General features: G+C 41.9%; 1 protein-coding gene across 3 annotated transcripts in view; it reads right to left on the reverse strand.

Moving 5' to 3' along the window:
• RUNX2 (RUNX family transcription factor 2) overlaps positions 1–20,367 on the reverse strand; it is a 151,416-nt gene that overhangs the window by 62,925 nt on the left and 68,124 nt on the right. For all 3 annotated transcript variants that reach the window (XM_059830384.1, XM_059830401.1, XM_059830393.1), the window contains exons 3-4: positions 17,581–17,737; positions 11,818–11,922 (exon numbers count right to left, since the gene is read on the reverse strand). In XM_059830384.1, the coding sequence (XP_059686367.1) occupies positions 11,818–11,922; positions 17,581–17,737 (262 nt within the window). The remainder of the gene's footprint in view (positions 1–11,817; positions 11,923–17,580; positions 17,738–20,367) is intronic.

Consider the following 20,367-nt stretch of genomic DNA (forward strand, 5'->3'; position numbering starts at 1 on the left):
GAGGCGCGGGAGCACTCGCAGCGAGGAGGCCCGGCTCCGCACCCCGGGCCCGCTGGAGGAGTCACGCTCCGCAGCCCAAACCTCTCTCGGCCCACGCTCCCTGTGCGTTACAGCCTGCAACGTCTGTGCGGCCTGTGCCAATTCAGTTGAAGTGTACGCACACCAAATTACCCCTCTGAAGAGGCTAAGGGTGGGGAAGGAGAGTCCTGCCAAACGCTGGTGCCTGGAGGCACGCTGCCTTCTCACCCGCAACGCCTCCAGAGGCCCTGCAGGCTGCGGTGGCCATGGCTTCATCTTCTACAAAGGCTGCTGCCTCCTCCAACACGTCCCCAGCACGCGGGCAGGAGTCACATCATGCTCTCCTGTGCTGCTGGAGATGGCACCTCGTTCATCGCCCGTCGGTCACCAGCCAAAGACCTGACCTGTTAAGTCAACGCCGGAGCTGCTGCAGCCCACGGGGAGACCCTGCCAACTGCCGAGTTCATTTTCTATGCAGGATTTCCACTGAAGCTAATGGATTATTTTTCAGTGCAAATTAATACCATGGTAGATTAAACATGTTAGAGGTGGGGCTGGTAGGACTGCCTATCGTTAAAGTTGCCCAACATTTCCCATTACAAGACCCAATTTTCAGCCGCTTGCAACTTCACTGAACTTTGACTGTTTGCACTCCGTTTTTTCTTACATGAGTAAGGAACACATTTCTTCAGTTTCAACCAAAATGGCTCAGACATTCCTGGAAATGAGTTAGCTCAGGGAAAATGTAGCGCCTCGAAAAACATTTTTGGCAATCTTTTCTTGAAGGAGCTTTTTTGTCACTCTGTTTTGGAGTGGAGATTTGAAACTTGGCTCAGCAGGTTGGGTCTTTTTTTTTTTCAGAATCTCTACGACAATCCAGCCAGATTTGGTAAAACTATAAAACTTTGAAAAATAAAATTTCATAGAATGGAAATTCCTTAGATTTTATCAGCTAAAAGCTTTGATTGCAGCTTGGCAAAGGTAACTGATTGCTAGCCCACAGATTTTATGCTCCTGCCACACAATTTCTTGTTGTGACAATAGTTAAGCTGCTTAAAGTGTTCACAGATCATATTCACGGCATGTTCGTACTCTTCCCAGTGCCTGGTATGAGACCTTCAGATTTATTCTTCAGAAGCACTGACCATTCACCACTAACTCAACCTGAGAGTGGCATTTTGAACATATAAAGCACTATATATTGTTAGATGTCTAAAAAATAAGTGGGTGTGCTCCATCCCACAGGACATTGCTGTCCTATGGATAAATCAGCACATGATCTTACAGTGAAGGACTGTTTTGTCCCACACACATGAGAGGCATGAATTAAAGTTGGACTGATAACCATAATCTTGGCATTTCCCAATTCTGACGTGGACTTTTCCTACTGTAATTTTTGTCTGTAGCGTGTGCGTGAAGTAAGACTTAGAGCTAGAGGTATCTGCCCTTTAATCAAAAAAGATCTATTTCTTTTGTAATTTATCTGATGTGTAAGTACCCCCTTGTTACATACTTTAAATCTACTGTTTATTCCCTTTCACACCAAATCACAAGAGAAAAATAGTTCTCATTTTCATTCTTAATGTTGCATGGCATGTATATAGTTAGTGAGGTGTTTACTTTGCATCCCACACAGAAGTAAACATGCTTCTTCAGAAAGCTTCCTTCATCCTTGAGCCGAGTCTAAAGAACAGTCACTGTTATCTGGATTTTGCAAGCACCAAGTCCCCACTGCTCTCTCCTACCTGGCTGTAATAAGGACCACCTCTGCAAGCCAGCTGCTATCGGGTTTCTCTTTTGCTGCTATCTTTCCGGAATAGCAAATATCAAGAAGAGTGAAACGAATAGCATAGATCGGTAAGTCCGCATACACGCAAAGTGCAAACCCTACTACCTAAATACCGAGCCTCAGCATCCTTCACGTGCTGTAATTCTGCTGTCCTAATTCTCAGGGATGCTTATGACTGTGTGTCATACCGCAGGCAATGCATACTGCTGCGTGAGACCTCTTCATGGCACTAATAGGCATACCCTGGGCTCACTCTTCCAAAGCAAAAGATAAAGGCTAATTAAACTGTCTGACTTTGCCGTGAAGTTGATGAGGATCACGAATAAAAGCCAGACTACTGCTGAGCTGTGGGGGCCACAGCCTTTGGGAGAGGAACAGTAACAAGCACATCAGCATGGGGAAAGACATTTTAAACCACGATGGACATTTCTGCACCGAGTGCCTGAGAGTTTCAACCAAGCAGGCACGGAAGAGGACAACAGAAAAGATCACGCATTCGTTATTTATGTCGAACGAGGAGGGGTTCACCAACATCCTAAATTGTGACAAACTTCAGAGAGCAGCCCTTCAGTGTGGCTTTTGAAAAAGCAGGCACTTAAGCCCTCTTTAAAAAGGTTTCAAGAACAATAAAAAGGAGTATAAAGAAGCATTTCAAAGCTGTGTGCTGCTGCAGTTGCTGGTAAGCCAGGTAGCTCGCTTACAGCCGATGCGGGTATCTGCACGGCACTGGGTGCTGGCCCTGTGGTCCCCACTGCTCCACGGTCCCTCTGCAGTCACGAGTTCACCGTCACTCACCTCCAGAGATCTGCACACTGTCTCTTGTAGATACTTAGGGTGGGAAAAACCAGTTTCGACACATGCATACATCTCTCTCTTGACCGCAACGGGCCAGAGATGACTTGCTGAGACACCGTATCTAGTTTTTCGATAACTACAGTTAAGGACAGTCAATCCACCCTGCCTCTCTCTGAAAATTTTACCCTTATGCCCTTTTACAAAAAGGATTTTCATTTTGACTGCTTAGCTGATGAATTAAAACACTGAATAATTTACATTCACAGCTCTATCGCTGAGCTCTCCGCTGTAGTCAACACTTCTGTATACAGAAGTGGTAATTTTATTATAGTGTTGGTTTATACACAATTGTTCAAAGACATCAAAAAGGACCAAAAGTGGGACTGGACCCATAGTGCAGATCATCAAAGTCGAAGGTGACCAGTGACCAGTGTGAAAGCAAAAAGTATGTTCCACAAATCCAGAGTTTATGGTGAAAAGTGACCCAAGGAATAAAAAATCAAATTATTCTTAATTTAATTGGCATCCTAGAAACCCGGAACCAACTCTATCGCACTTCATATGTCTACAGCGCTTGATAAATTCACTAGGTGAATTAATTGAAGTATGTTGTCGTCTAAGAATCTGAATCTGAGTCCTTGATTACATATGTACATATGGAAAAAAAATAAGTATTCCATGTATAATACTCTCTGTACTCCTAACCAGTGGTTTGTACCACACAGTGACTGTGTATTGTATTTCCAGGCCTCTATTCTTTTCCAGCTTCTATACTACTGAGAAACACAGGTCTGAATTTTCAAAATACAACAAACAATTGTGAGTACCATCCCTTTTTGGTGGGTAGTCTCTGGATTTCTGATCCCTTTTAATACAACCGGTTAAAATTGGGCTTCTTTTGGAAAGCTAATCTAGGATTTACCATAGGTAAACAAACACATACCTGGTACTGCATCAGTGCCTGCAAGTGCCTGCTCCTTTCCAAGAACATGCTGCACCAATGTGAAACTGCTGTATATAATTGTCTACCTGTCTCCTGACATGTGAAGTGATTCTTCTGCTTCCATCATTCTGACGGAATATAATGAGCTAGAAGCCTGTTTCTAGCAAATTAAACTACAAATGCAAGAGCTGGACTCATCCTTTTCTTCCACAGCACACTTCTGTGGTGCTTGTGGAGGCGATGATTTTCCCGTTGAGCTTTACGAGTAATGAAACAAAACACCGTCAAGTGCCTCTGACTGCACATGACATTTAAGACCGTGTCTACTACTGTGGGAATGCAAGAATGGGAACGTGTATGAAGATTTAAGGAAGCAGACAGCTAATTGGCATTACTCACATGGATTATAGACAGGCAGGAAGAAGATTCTACACTTGTAAGCACCCTGATTAATACCTGTTTGGCACCCTGAAGTTAAATTAGCAGGGCTACTAAAGAAGCACGGTATTATAAAGTGGGAGTAAAGTTCACAAAATGCAGGTATGAGAGCTTGAAGAGTGATGGAAGCAACAAACATTTATGCCGGCCATAATCAGGTAAAAGGGTTTGCCTTCCCACGCTGCGGGAAAGATTACATCTCAGAACCAAAGGAGAATGGGCAGCATGTTAAGTTTGCTTAAGGAAGGAACAATTAATATGTTCTGATGTGAAGCAGGAACACTGGAAACATGGAGTATTTCCCAGTGTTACAAAAATCTTTAAATGTGTTCCCCAATATTCTCCACCTTTAGGTAACACCTATAAAGTGTATTATCACCTTTATATTGTTTCTTATGCAGCTGCAATATTTCAGTTAGTGTGAGAATCTCATTGAATACTATGCCTACAGCTAAATAACCTGAGTTTTCATCTCAGCAGTTCACACAAACCAAGCTGAGTAGGACCTGAGCAGTACCTGACCACCGAAATCCTGCAAGAGGTGATAATGATGCCTTAGTAGGCAGCATCATTTTTTTACGGTACATCTATTACACTCATTATGGCAGCTGTATAGGCACTTCAAAGTCAGCTTTAAACAATTCTTTACATTGTCAGAAACGTAGCACGGACTGTTCACAGTTTAACCGAAGACCAAGCATCCACCCAAGAAGCTGGGCAAACGGTTAACCCATGCTGAGCTCTGTGTTATCTGTGACCGCACTGCTATCACTACCTGGGCTACCTGCTTTAAAGCAGGTCCTCTGAATTTCACAGCAGTCATTAGGTACACCTTAGGACTACAGTATCTCATAATCTCATCTGATTTCAGCCATCTCAAAACCAGGGTGCCTAGTCTAGGCTAGTCATCTAGCCTCCATTTATAATCAATGGAAAGGGACGGATAGCTCTAAAGGGCAATTCACTGCACTCTTAGATAGACATTAAGATAGGTGGGATGAATCACTCTCTGCAAGTGCCTGTGTCTCTTCATTCACTTCAGAGGAAACCTACCCTACGTGTCTAATTTTTGCAGAGCTGAAAGCCACCCTCAGTCGACAGTGAGCCACTATTGTGCTGAGTAAGGTGGTCCACTGTAGATGAGATATGTAACAGGGGATCTGAGCAGACACACGCATTAAGGAACCCAGTTCTTCATAAGAGTAAGGTTTCCAGCGTCCCAAACACACTGCAGCATGAGATCATTACTAAGTTTCTTCCCCTGAAGTTTCAATTACGTATGATATTCTTCCTCATTTCCTCTTCTGCATTCCTTGTCTGATTAAATCAGCATCTGTGTTTCACGTCTGGGATGACCATGTTTCAGCAGAAAATGAAGTTTATATGGAGAATAAAAATAAATTTTATACAAAATTTATAAAGAAATTTGCCATTACCAGCAAGGAAGAACTGTGTAAGTACTCTACTTACACTACTCTGATGCAGCGTCTCCCAAACGTATTTGCCCTGTTCCCTACTTCCCAAACCAGTCTGGAAAGTAGAGGGAGAGGTGTAAGAGGTGCTACATCAAAGTGTGAGAAAAAATCCTTATATTATTAGCAACAAGCTAAAGGCATCACGCAAGTGAAGGTCTACAAGAGTTTAAGTTCTCTTGGGAAGAAAGTATGGAACAAAATGCTCTCTTACATGACTATGCAGCACAACTATAGCAGTGTGGGGCCATGTTTTTATTTGTCGCTTGGAGAGACCTTTTGAATACAAGCAGCAATAGCTGCAATATCAAAAAAGCACTGTGATGGTCATCTTACATGCCACATGTACTACGAATAGACTGTTTGGGAGCAGTGTTCCCTCTACAATGGGATGGAAACAATCTGTTCTGTTGACAAATACAAACCAAGACTGCATTACTATTGGTGAGGACGTCTTAGGGAATGGTTTTATGCTCAGACTTGCCCATTTGTTTTACATAACCTTCTAAAAGTCTTTTCCCTCTCCCCGTAACAGTGAATACGTGGTCACTCTGTCACCTCCCTGGGCAGCAATGTCTTCCTATGGAGAGAGTCAGCCGGTGTCACGTAGATGACTGAGATTTCAGAACTGCAGCATACAAATTCAAGCCATGAGTGAACTAAGTAGGTTTCGCTTTCATCTTACCCTACGTACTACACCAGCAGATAAAAGTTATGATCACCGGAAAAGAAATTATTTTTACTCTCATAGTCTATTCCTCAGACGATGAGTTTTTATGCACCAGCCCCTCCCCAGCCGCAGTGGGAAAAATAAGAACTGACTGGTCCTTGGGATGCAGCTACCACCTCCGACAGCCTCCTGGTCACCTTGTTCCAGAGGCATGCATCGTGGTCGGGGTAACTGTAAGAAGCTCTGCTCTGTGGGTTACACACCCATCTCAAACGTAAACCTAAACCACTGGCATATATGATGTCTGCCACCTTTGATGAGGTACACTTGAATCATCCCACCAGTTTCTTACAGCCTCTGGGAACGCTCAGGAGCTCCTGTCCCCGACTAGTACGGTTTTGTGAAATTACACATTTGCAAAAAATAAACCAGCAGCAAATGATAGTGAGTGAAACTATGATGTCTTGCATTTGACACTGCAAAAAGGACCTGGTGCTGTACCACTGAAATCAGAAACACTACAAGTCCTTACTGGGGACCTGAGCACAGGAGGTCAGGTCCCAGCCTGGGAGTGGACTCTGGTCATGCTCAAATATGCTAACGATAGTCACAGAAAAGAACCTAAACCCCATAGCATAGCCACGCTGAACTTTTCTTTGGCTGTATAATCACATTTTGCCTCATTTCTTACAAAGGGGCATTATAACACAAACGTTAAGCTTTACAAAGTCATTTAGAGCAACTTGCAAACCGCCAGACCGCCCACTCTGCCTTCCTCTGCTCCCACTTACGCTGGGATAAATCCGGAATAACCCAGCCGATCTCAGTAGAGATTTGTCACTCTGAAAGACACCAGTGCGAGTCACAGATTTTCTAGCTTCGGTTTGGATGAAAACCCAGGACTCGTTCATCGTATCTCAGGGTATTTAGCATTGCCTGTAATTAAAAACCTCCTCGCCGTGCCAAAAACGCATGCAGATGCAAACTTCCGTGTTCAGTGTCTGCAACGCAGCGCTTGAAAAAACTGCGACGCTACATTTACAGTCTGAGGAAGATGCACAAAGTAGGACCTGCCTGTAAAATTTCCTCTTGTTCTGCAAACTCTCTCTCTTTGCACTGCCCCAATTTACCACGGTGCAAAAACCCCACAGTCAAATCAATATATTCTTGGGAAGGAAGGGGGGCTGGTAGAGTGGTTTTTGAAGGCAAGCCAGAGAATTTTCTAAACGGGGGACACACAGCGTGTTTGAACTGCTGTGATAATTCTGCATGAAGAGATGTTAAGGATCTAGCTCCTTGCTGTAGCATGCCATGTGTCCCTGAATAAAATTACTGCCATGCAGGCTGTTAGCAGAGGAATGCGTAAACAGACAATGTATCCTTGCATCAGTTCCACAAAATGTTGCACAACACAAATGCCTCTCGATGTGTCATTTCCTGCTTGGCCACCAGCCCAGCTCCTGACAGGCAGTCAACAGAGAAAAAAAAAAAAAAAGGGAAAAAAAAGAGAAAAAAAATTAAAAAAAAAAATACTGAAAGATTTAAAGCTGTTCTACTCCAAAGCACATTCCACTAGCCCCAGACTTATCCCTCCACCCTCTGCCTTTGAAAGAAAAGAGGGAGAGCTTCCTAAAAACTGTTACTGTTTTAAGTGGAGGAATCTCAAAAATCTCAATCAGTTATCTGTGTTTTATAAGCCGGCTTGGCCAAACAGTTAATACAAAGGCTGCGCAGAACCTCTCGCTGGCTTTCGCTGGCTTCTGCAGCGTGCACAGACAAAAAGGCGATGTTTGCTCATACCTTTCATCACGTGTGCACCTTGCAAGCTGCAGAGAAATACTCGGGAGCTGAATGAAATAAAGCAGTTTTCTCCTACTGAAACGCTTCAGTTCAAAGCTCAGAACTACTTTTCCATTCACGCTGATAAAGAAAATTGCAGTCAGTGACTTTGGAGACTACCTTCCATTAGAGACGAACTAAAGTCTTTGGAAGCCAGGCAAAATATAAAAAGATATAGACTTCTCCTCCCTCCTTCCACATAATTTCCCTCCTGACAGGGTTTCTACCAAAAGCAGTCAGAAAGGAGGACATGTCTCCTCTTCGAAAGGTACCACTACAGAAGGGCAAATCATTATTTCTGTATTTGCAATGAGGTGAGGCAAAGGCGTTAAAGGGGGGCTTAGGTAAAGATTTGGGGGGGTTGTTGTTTTTTTCCTCTTTTACTTCCTTTACAGTGATCTCTTGCTATCTGTTGGTCAATTATGACCTCATGACAACTTATTTCTCCGGAAAACTTCTTTCAGCCCTCCCAGCTGGAAGGCAGCTAGCTCTGCTGGCTCAGATGTGCGTATGGCAGAGGTTTTATCCTGGATATGAGGAGAGAAAAATATCTGCCAGATTTCCCAATGATTCCCGAAGATCTTATACAATCCCATCTCTAGAATCCACCACTCAGAGTGCAATGCGCTGTCTCAATCCAGCACAAAGACTGTGCAACACAGTAGATGTCCCTGGATGGTAATCTAGATAGACTGAAATAGATAATTAAAAATAAATAAATCTTTTCCGAGGAAAAATCATCAGAAGACCTTTTCTCATATAGAAACGGGCAGGTTTTCCTAACAGAGCAACCTGACATCACTGTCTCTATTAAAATATTTTAAAATAATGACGGAAAGGCAAGGCAGCAAGCTTCTACAGGCATGTGTTTAATACGACTAAATGGCCCTTACATTTAAGAACCTGACTTTCTGAAGTGCTGAGCATCCAAAACACCAACTGGAGTCACGGCATGCCATGATGCTGCGGCACTCTTGAAGTCAGGCTCTAAATGATTGTGATATCTGTCACGGTATTGCTGCCGCTGGAAAGCATGCAGCATTCGTTCGCTCAAGTCAACTTGCCAACAGAAGGTCAGAGTGCCTTGCCTATAAACAAGCCTTACAAATTCACGATCTAAAGCATGATGTCATGTCTTAAAATGATAAGCTGGCAACAAAGTATATGACATTTTGTAAAGATGTGCATAATTTTATGTTTACGCTACTTAGAATGAAGGTTCTAATAAGTCATCAGTTGTGTTCCTTTAAAGGGAAGTTTTATAACTGAGATGAATCACAACTGCAAAAGATCAAAGTTAAAAAACATCAATGATGCCATGGGGTACTTTTTAATCTTGTAATGAATGATGATCATGTGCTCTTATGAAGTTGGTCCAACTGCCAACGCCAGATGTGTATATTAAGAAAAAAGTTGTTTGTGATGTGACAGCTCTGGTTGAGCTGCCAGAGAGAGGAAAACTAGGATAACATGCTTGACATGTCGAAGTGAAATACAGATCCTGGCAGAGAGGGGCACTATTTGCCGATACATAACTTGTGAAGAAAAACACATTTCCTATCAGAGCCGCTCGTTGACTTGAATTCCTTATTGCCCCCAACCACCTAATTTTCCTTATGCAACATAAATGCCAGATACACTTCTTGAACAATTTCTGCCAAACAGTAATAAATCTGCACGAGTGCAGGGGCTCTCAGAAGGAAGCAGAACTTCAGTGAAACTCCCACAGCTCACTGGAGCTACTCTTTCCCTGAAAATTCAAGTTTAATAACTAGTCATTCTGGAGGTGTCGTAGCCTTGAAAGTATCAGACTGCAATAACAGAACTTGCAGAACCAAACAGACCCCAGAGTAGAGCTTCACTAAGTATTTAAGCAAAATATTAAAATTCAAATGGACATTCAAGCTCAAATTTGGCTTTCTTTAAAAAAAAAAAAAAAAAAAAGATGAAGAAAGATGCAGTAACTCCATCTAGGCTATAAGAACTAAGTTACTGAGCATTCCTAGGATCAGCTATTCAATGAGAATAGCAGACAGGTATCACGTACAGAGGCCTTTCAGGTCTCAGTTAAAAAAACTCCAGCAGAACTCGGAAAACTTAGTAAGTTACATGAACACAGCCTCACTTTTAATCCACCGACCACCAAAACAGTTAACCCCAATGCAAGCAGGTTCCCTTTCTGTGCTACACAGGGTAGTCCACGCTATCCTCCACATCATTTTCAAAGCGCTCTGCTCTTTCACAGCACTTGTGTCCTCTGCTGGGAGATTCCCTCTTTTGCGGATGCCTCAATACATACATGGAAGCAGCTTCCACATGGGAATGGCTAAATGATATATAACTTATTGCCTGATTTTTACTCTGTGAACGCAGTTTGCCCAGTGTCTCCAAGTAGCTCCTTCATGGAGCACGAGCTGCAGGTGAAAATTAAAAGTGGGAACTGATTCAGCTTGGGAGAGAAGACAGAACAAAAATCCCCTCACTATGACAGACGGACACCTCAGCTGTGAGCAGGCAGCAATGCAAGTATCTACGTAATGCAATTTATCCATAGCTACTTGCTTTTTCTTTTCTGTTATTCAAGGTGAAACTCTACAGCCTGGACACTTCTTACAGAAGGCATTTCAGTTCCCGTCTCTCAGTGTAAGAGGAGGTGACACCACAGCGTGTATTAGCCCGAGAAACACTTAACTGCATGAATTCTGTCTACATCTTTCTACTTCTTCTGTCTTTGTGGTATTTTAAACAGAACTCCATGAAAGCTGCTTAAAGGTCTCATTTGTATGTGCAGATCAAAGGCAAAATAATTATTTGAAATGCTTCCATTATAGGGATTTTTTTTAATGTGGTTATTCATAAAATAATTCTTAATCTCTAAATGTAATTTAAATACAGCTATACCTGGTTAATCCAATCAATTTAGAAAGAGTCGTTCTAGTTAGATTAAGAAAAAACTCAGAACTGGCTCATCAGTGATACCCATATGATGTGAGACTGGTTACCAGCTAAATGTGCTAGACAGAGAGACAGATGTATAAATCATGATGGATTAACCAGACTTGACTGTATCTAAAAATAAGTGCTACCCATAAAACTGCTAGAACATGGCAAACCACAATCGTCATAAAAATATAGCCAGTGATCATTGCAAATAGATTCCTAGTGAGTTAGGAAGGTGCACTGCTATGAGTTAACACGCTGACTGAAAATCTGCTGGACTGTGTTTAAATAAAATATACTTTCTGTGCACAAATAAGAAACAAAGACTGTGCTGTTGATGATACACTGTTTTTTTATCTTCCTTTGGCCCCCAGGGGTCTATGATGAGTCCATAGCTGAAAACCAATTTCAGGTATGATGAGATTAACCAGGTGCATTAATTATCTGATGGCAAAAGAATTTAAGGGCAAACAAAAAGGCACTATATTATATGTTTTCTCTCTGCGCTAGGACTGATCCTGAAAGATCAGTCTCCTATTTTGTTCTAAGCATCTTTAGTTGGAAGCTTATGGGAGTTTAGGGAATTCAGCATGTTGCAGGACTGTATCTATTATGCCTAAATCAGATTACATATAAATGTAGTGGGTTTAGTTCTCATTTACACTGGCAGATAATGTATCAAGACCTTGATGTGAATGAGAATCAGGTTCGTGATTGCCCAAATTCAGCCAAGCACTTAAGTGTGTGTTTATTGCAAGTATGTGTGTGGTCCAATAGACTCCAAATTAAGCATGCGCTTACATATTTTGCTGAGCAAGAACCAGTGTTTGACAAAGATATATATTTCACTTATGGGTCTCTGTTAAACAAAATTAAGCAGACATAAGTGCAAAAATAAGAATATAATACTCACTTCTTGGCTCCCTTGGCCCATCCACTGTAACCTTTATAGCTCTGTGGTATGTAGCGACTTGGGGGGGATTTGTCAGGACAGTTATTGTCAAAGTAAAGCTCTTCCCTACAAAGGGAAAAAAACAACAAGGAATGAGTGATTACAACATGAAAACAGTCACATGCATGTTCAGTAAAGAATCAGAGACGTTTAAAATTATTCCCTGTCGTTACCACAATCGTGAAAATTAAAAACATAACTGACCATAGGAGTTTTCCTCCCCTTCAGTTTTACTCTATGTCAAGAATATGTCCATGTGTTGACAATCTAAATGTTCCTTATTTAATAATGGGTCATCATACAATGACAGAACAAAAGTGATTCACTGCTGAGGACAAGCCAAATTCTTTGCTGTATTGAAAGTGGTGTAAATCCAAAGCAAGTCAGATAATTTAAAAATTTACTCCAGTTTTGCAGCTGTGTGACAGAGAGCAGAATGTGGCCACATGTTATTTACTTCACACAGTTTTATCATTTCATTTGTTTGACTTGACTACAATAAGATGAGGAAAGAATATATTTTCCTCCTGGGAAGCATTTTAAGAGGGAATCAGTGTCTCCTGTCCTTCATATGCCAGGGGTAATGCGATGACATCATTATTACTGGAACATCATACATACTTTTTTTCCCTACATATATTCCATCCATGAAACACTAAGAAAGCCCCCCAACTTTCCCGTGAGGGTGAGAAACTGCTGTGTGCACGTACGTTGCTATCGTAAGTCTGCTTTTTTTTTTAATTTTTCAAAGTTCAAATTCACACAGAGATTGCACAAGATCATCCGCAGCCTTTAGCTGAATGAAAACGTTAAAAAGAAATAAATAAAGGGAGCTGCCTGCGTCTGAGTGCACATTCTCACTAGGCGCTGGCCCCCGTTCGGGAGACTCACTGACAGTTGTAATCTGTTAGATATGCAACGGTTAGTCATGTCAGATAGTCAAAACTGAAAACTGTTTCAAGACAGGAAAAGGTGGGCGTACAACAGTGACTCAATAAAACAGTCAGCAATCTTCAGCCTTCACGCTCATTTAAGCTGCTACTTTACCAGACACTTAAAACTCTCTTTCCCCCCCCTCCCTGTGCGTATACGTGCATTTTTGTTGCTAGGGCTTTTCCTCTTGCTGAACTCTGAAGGCATTCAATCAAGACACAAATCTTAAACGATATGTAACAGCGCAAACTTAATGCAGTTTTTTTGAGCCTAATATAGAACAGCTTATATGTAAGGCATAATACAGAACAGAGCTTTGGCTGTCAAATCTAGTAATTGGTCTTTCTTTCTGGTCCAAGTCGTATATCCCCCAAACCTGCCTGAGACACGCATCATTTATTATCAGGAGTGCAACTTCAAACTGTCTTGGCTATATTTTTCACGAACTAGAATGTGACATGGATTTTTTTCAGGGAAATATAACTGTCATTTAAAGTAAAATGATTTTCCAGGTGTAGCTGCGCTCCAGCTGTGCCCACCTCTCCGAGAGATGCAGGTTGGGGGGGGGGGGTCAGGACCCCAGCAAAGGGGCAAAAATCTCAGGAGGCTGAATTCTGCCTCAGTGGAGATGCACGGCTGAAGGTGGCTTTCCCCAGTTTCATTGGGAAAGGGATTATTTCTCAGATCTTTTGAGAGGGATCATCACAGGAGGAGAGTCAGGTGTATGTAGGACGTCCACTCTTTGTCCAGTCCTGCCCGTCCGCCGTCCCCGGAGGTAAACTGCGTGTCCTGCCAGAGTACAGCGTGTGTGTAGGCAGCCTTCAGACACAGAGCAGCAGCCCTAAAGAAGCATATAGTGTCTCCACGCCTGCTTGTTTAGGGCTGAAAAGGGTCTGTGACTTTTATCCTTCTCCAAGCAGGAATTCAGCCTGTTGCTTGGACATATATAAATTCGCCAGGGTCAGGTTTAAGGCCTCCTTCAGCGCTAGCCTATCATGTCAAAAAGTTCTGACTATGCAATTGTGTGATGATGACATTCAGATCACAGTTACCCATATAAAATCAGTAGAATGTTATTGGTAACAAAGATACTAAAGGGATTTTCCATATACCTTTGAATGAAGAATTTGGCCTTCCAATGCTACCATTCTATTTATATGCCAAATCAGTATAAAAGCCTATCATGACTAAAAATTCACCTGACAAAATACACTCTTTGTAAGACCCTGTAAAATCATGTCTGCGTGATTTTCTGCACTAAATATATCTCCACGGGATACAGTGGCCAGAAAAATTGCGTTCCTTCATATCCAAGAGCTACGTTTTGACCTCGCCTGTGAGCATTTCTAAATTATCACCTCTCAGCAAGCCTAAGCTGAACAGGTAAGCATCTAATTTGAAAGGGAAACTGGTTTTGTTCCCTAACTGGGATTCTACCAAAAGCATTCACGAAGTAACACTGACGAAGCCCCACCGCGCTCCGTAAAGAATACGTGGCTTCGTGGCGGGGAGCTGCGCGGCCCTGCCAGCACACTCAGGTTCCTGAGCTTTCAAGAGATGATTTACATATCACAGGACTAAGAACAAAATAAATTCTTAAGGTCCCCTGTTTCAGTGATGCTTATGCCTTCCACAGATATTTCACAGATATCCCTCCTCAGCTACAAAATCCTTTAATGCACTTTTTATCACCTTTCTTTATTGCCCTTAGTCATTTCAACTATCCACTTTTAGAGGCTAAAGACTAATTGTAGTTCTCTTTTATTAAATTCCCCAGCCAAGCAGTCATCTGGCACTATTGCTTCAGTGTGTCTAAACTGTGCATTCTTTGTTATTCACACATGTGAGCCGAGCTGACACAGAGGAGGACGAGATGGACGTATGCTGAAGCACAAGGCAAACCCCAGAAATTAGCCTGAAAGGAGACTCGGCAGCTTGTGCGTGTTGCATATTTTTTCAGTTAGATGCTAATGTGATTAAAGTATCAGGACACAACAAAATTAAGGTTATGATCCTTTGCTTATTGAAGACAGGAATTCTTTCTTCTCCGCGCTGTGGATGGGGCTTGTAAAAGTGAGCTACCGCCTGAAAACCACATACAAACAACTTCTGCATTCACATAAAGCGCCCCGGTTACTTATTCTTACGGATCCAGAAAAGGTGTTTAAGAGAAATTATACAAACAAAAACGTGAAGCTTCTGTCAGGCAAGCAACATGAATATGTATAAAAATCAAGTTTCTCCATTGAGCCATGGGAAGCAAGAGAAAACGTGGGAGAGGAGGTGAAGTGGTAAGTTGATGATTCAGACTTCACAATCAAATTTAGAGATACAGAGATCAAAGAGCAAGCTGTTTAGAAAGATGTAAATCTGAAGTCAGGAACAGGTGTGGATTAGTTTCTCGCCACCGAAAAATGATTTCTTTATTACTTTATTTTTCCTGTTCCACTTCAAGACCTGTACCTACCGATATCTGTCTACGTAAGGAGCTTTCTCACTTCTGTTTGCAACTACTGCTTTCTTTCCCTGCTATTTTAAGCAGAGTTCTAAAAATCTATCATTAATGATAACTCCTTCTCCTTCGCTCCCTCTCTCTCTCCCCCCCTCTCTGTTCTAAGTCTGGAAGACAAGTCTGGACCAATTTCTCCATCCTGCCTCTGGCAGCAGAATGCAGCATTTCAGATCCTCCACCGAGTCCCGGCTGCTTCAAAGGAAAAGCCCTACTTTCTTCCGTTAAGATCATAAGAAATATAGGGGGAGGGGGTCAGCTCTGTTTGGACATAATTACACTTCATCAAAAGAAGCTTTCTTCATCTTCCATGCGTGAAAAGTCTGCAAGCAGTTAAGTCTGTCTTTTTTCTTCCTTTTTTTTTTTTTTTTTAAATATAAAAATTGCTATTTGGGAAACTAGCCAAAACTCAGAAAGCCAATATAGTAAAACAGTGCACACCCTTTGTTTTTCTTTGAAGTCTCTTAAATAAATATGTTGAGGGTTTGAAAAGTACACTATCGCTTTTCCATAGATTCTACTCAGATTGATCAGAGAAAAAGTCTATTCCAAGTCTGCTAGGTACAGATAGAAATTAAACTACTGGAACTAAATTTTAGGAGGTTTGTGTTTGTATGTGTCTGTAGCCGTATCTACTGAGGCTTTAGGTCCTCTATTTCATTTCCTATGCTTTAATCAAAAGTATATATCATAGGTTTCAAATGAAATTCACAGATCAGAGGTAGCACGTCACATTTCAGTTCTTTTTCAGCACTACTGAAAGACTGATACACTACTGAACTTTTACTGTAAGGCAGCAGTAGTGATGGAGCCAGAGAATTTTCAATCCTAATCCATCAGCAGAATAACAAAGCAGACTGTTTTTTTTAAAGAAAGCAAGACAAATGGAAGAGTCAGGTAACACCTTATCCAAAAGGGCAATGAACTCCATATTTATATTGCATTACTTTTGCAATAGTTATTCTGTATTTCAAGTTACCCTTTATTATTGATACTTTTCAAGTTGTAAAATGATAAAGAGAATCATTGGCCAGGTCATTAAAATAAAAAATAGCCATTGTAAGCCACACTTATGGAATCATTTTCACACAGCACTTGCAATTGTAAAAGTGTGCCAACTGATCTAGACTATCTAGGCCTCTGGCATATGTTTAATTTTTTTTTGGACAAATACTCTTTCCCTCCTTAAGGTGAATTACAACTGCTTTCTAAAGAATATTACTGTAAAATTAGCTTTAGTGCTAATTTCCCAACACAGTTGTTCAGCTTCTATTGGTTTGTTTTGCCCCATGCAGGGCTAGTTTAAAAAATGAATAATTACTTCAAATACATAAAGGAAAAAATATGTAGGTTGAATCAATGACTGATACAACAAACCCCTCTGAAGATTCCCGCAGCAAAAAACTGAAGTGCCAGCTTTCTTTAAGCTATCCTTTCCATCATTACCTCAAATTTGAAAGCAGCTACCAGACTCTTAAAGAGGAATTCTTGCAAACTTACAATGATTACAAAGGCTTTCCATAAGTGCAGTGCACTTTCCAGATTATAGGAAGCTCCTAAACAGCTGGAAGACAATGACAGCGCTCTACATCTTCAAAAAAAAAAACAACCTGGAAGTTACCCTGTCATTTAAACTACAGGTTAAGCTTAGTTCAAGGCCAAGCTTATCAGCAATTCATAAAAAGTCAACCAGTTTACTAAAAAGAAAAGTACAGCTTATTTTTGCAGGTCATATGCAGTTTGACTGTAAAGGGCAGGGAAGTCACTAGAAAGCTTCCCACCAATAGCTGTAAGCCTTTAAAGATGTAAGCCCTTAAAGAATACAACCTATAGCACATGTGATATGCAAAATCCCCTTAATTACAGGTCTTCTACAACAACTTCAGAAGCAGCTCTACTGCTAAAGGGAATTCTCCATCTCTCATTGCCGTGGCCTGAGATACGCTCTCTGACGCCACATAACCCAGATCACAAATAACCCCATTCCCTTCTACCTTTGCTGTGTGGTTAAAACAGGGAAGCAGGTACTCTGCGAATCGTTTTTCAAAACCTGTGTCTGGTAACAACGTGCAGAGATGTGAGGAGTCAGGAAAACTTAAGAGAAACTCTTAACTTGGTTTGCACAAATGCTGAGGTTTGCAAATAAAACATGCATTCATCCCTCCAAATGAAAGGCTGACAACGATTTATTTACAGATTAACCAGTATTTCATTGCAAAGTAAGTTTGACGTCTAGACCTTGCTCTTACTTCATTACGGACATGTAAAATGCAGTGGCCTACCTCTTCCACTTCTGCCCACAAATCGTAAGTCATTAAATCTGGCCACCTGGTTCTTCATCACGGCAGAAGCGTTTCGCAGCTCTGCAGAGTAGTTCTCATCGTTTCCAGCCATGACGGTGACCACCGTCCCATCGGGCACTTCTCCTAAGGCCACCACCTGTTAAAACGGGAAGACAACCACAACGCGTGAAGCAACCCTTGGAAAACGCGTGTCTCCATCCCAGCTTTGCAGGCTGCCACGCTCATTACGAAGCTCTGTGGCAGCTTCTCCAGCCCGCTGTGGTGAAGAGTCATATATTAGCTGAACACAGAACAAAGTGCCACATCAAACAAAGAAACATCTTGTATTGTCTCCCTTTCTCATAGCCTAATAGGGAGTTTCTTCTTTGTTACATTTCTTCAGAAACATTCAACATCCTTATGCAGAGTGTATGGTTTAACGCTTCCTGACGGCCAACTTTGCTCTTAGCAACCAGCGAGAAAACATGAGGCATGGCTCGTATCCATAAATTATACGCGGCAGCGCATTTGAAATGGAAAGTTAGAAATTACTATTAGCAGCCATATCACCCAGATTCGGTTCTACTTCTCTGCTGGTTGCACCCATCACTCTGACCCCGGAGCTCCTCAGGCTTCAAGCTAGAGAGAGAAATCCCCGTCTACCCATCCCAGGAGCGGCACCAGGGGCATCAGCAGACAAAGCTCTCCACCCAACGCGCTGCTGCGATGGAGCGCTTTGTGGCTGGAATTCAAACTCTTCAGATGCAATATAAAACAAAGGCTGGATTTCCTCGCAGGCATGTAAATTTTCATAGTGCTCGCAAGAGTCGCATGTGGTTAGCGCTGATACCTCCCTCAAATTCCGGGATGGGTGAACAGAAGATATTCAAGTATTTCTCCTTATGTTTCAACTAGCTCATAGTCTCAGTTTTATGCTTCAGTGGTTGTATAGTTCTCCAACACCTGATTAGATAAACGCCACAGAGCAGACAGCTCCTGTCTTCTAATTTGAAAACACCAGGGATATCCACAGTGTTACTGCACCGTCACTTTTTAAAGTAAAAATAATGATAAACAGGAATACTAAGTTACTAGGAAGAAAACACACTTGTTTCTTCACATGGGGCAAAAAAGTCCACAAAAGTATCAAGAAAATAAGTTCCTTTTGCCCAGTTAGCTAATACTGATGCTGGAAAGAAATTTATGACAAAAAGAGATTCACAAATATTGCATGACTGAGCTCTAACTTGAAAAAAAAGAAAAAAATCTTGAGATACAAAGTCTGTCCCATTGCGGTTTCTACCAGTTTACATGGTCAGATACTTTTTACATTATTCAGAGTAATTTATTCTGCCTCCTGAAATATATATTACATTTTGTCATAAGCCCTGCTTGAAATGCCTTTCCCATAAATGACCCTGTCTGAAACTAATAAATGCAGGTTGCCCTTTAATATTAATTGAGTAGAAAGAATGAGGAGTTCTGAAAATATCGGGAGAGCATTATGTGGCCCAGTGCACTGTACAATGTTTCTCTAAAACAATAAAAACTAATCACAAAGGTATACAAAATCTGAAAATATTTAAAATAGACTATATTACTGAAAATTAGAGCTCATCTTATTTAAAAGAAATATTGAAGAGAAAGAAGAAAGCAAAGCCAAAGCGCCGTATAAAAAGGATCTACCCTGGTGCTTTTCTCTTTTTCCATGAAACACCAGGTAATACCACCCAAAACTGTAAACTGAGTTTTGCCGCAAAGTACTGTGAGGTCTCTGTCTATCGAGCAAAGGTTTTACTGTAAAGCAGTATGAACGTCCCTGAAGATAAAAACACAGGAACCACCGTTGTGGGTAAGATCTGAGGTCCCACTAGCTCGCTGCCTTGGGTCTGACAGCAACCAGGTCTGACTGCTTCAAAGCGAGGTGTAAGGAATAATAAATAATAATCAAATGACAAATAATAATCTGCTGAACAGACTAGAGGGCTGACTCTAACCCTTAATAAAGGGATATTGGCTTAAACTCTAAAGCGTGGGGCTTGAGACTACTTATAAAACACTCCCTTCCCAGTTTGCGATAGAGCACGTTATCTCTGGACAGTCTTGTCATGCACATTAGCGGCCAGGGGAGTTGCAACCTATGCTTTTTATATCTCACGAAAGAAAAAAATATCACATTAACTCCAGAAATGCAAAGAAGCTGAGAGCACAGGAGGAAGTGCGAGTCTGCCAGGGGCCTTGGAAGAGGGAGCGAAATGACTGCAGCCTCAGCTCACCTCCTTCTCTCTAGGTACCCAGAGCACGGAGCGGGCGGCAGCATCCCGTCTCCATCTCAGCCTGGTCTCCCCAACACGGGTACAGCTTGCAACACCTGGGCACGAGGCGGCAAAACCTCTCACAAGGCCCCCCCGTCCCCCGCTGCTTTTCAGAGGCTTCCTCCCTACCCTTCCCACTCGACGATGTCAGTTCAATTTGTCAGCTCAGACATCAGCCTGGAACTGCACGTGCCGCTGCCAGAGTCACCGGGCCGATCGCGCCTCATCGAGAACTGCATCATCACTGAAGCGCACCGGCTTTTGGATGCAGTATGATGCAATGTCGCTATTCGTCTCGCTGGGAGAAGACCGAAGGAAAAGACAAACTGAAATCAGAGGTGAAAATAAAAACTCTGGCTAATAAAAGAAAGTGATAAAGGAAGCTCCCCTGCTATGCAACAGGAGTAAAATGCTTGTTCTTATCCTAATGTCATACTTTTTGGCCGTGAAATACCAGAAGACGGTTGCACAC

This window comes from Gavia stellata, chromosome 2, assembly GCF_030936135.1.
Source record: "Gavia stellata isolate bGavSte3 chromosome 2, bGavSte3.hap2, whole genome shotgun sequence".
Classification (NCBI taxonomy): Eukaryota; Metazoa; Chordata; class Aves; order Gaviiformes; family Gaviidae; genus Gavia; species Gavia stellata.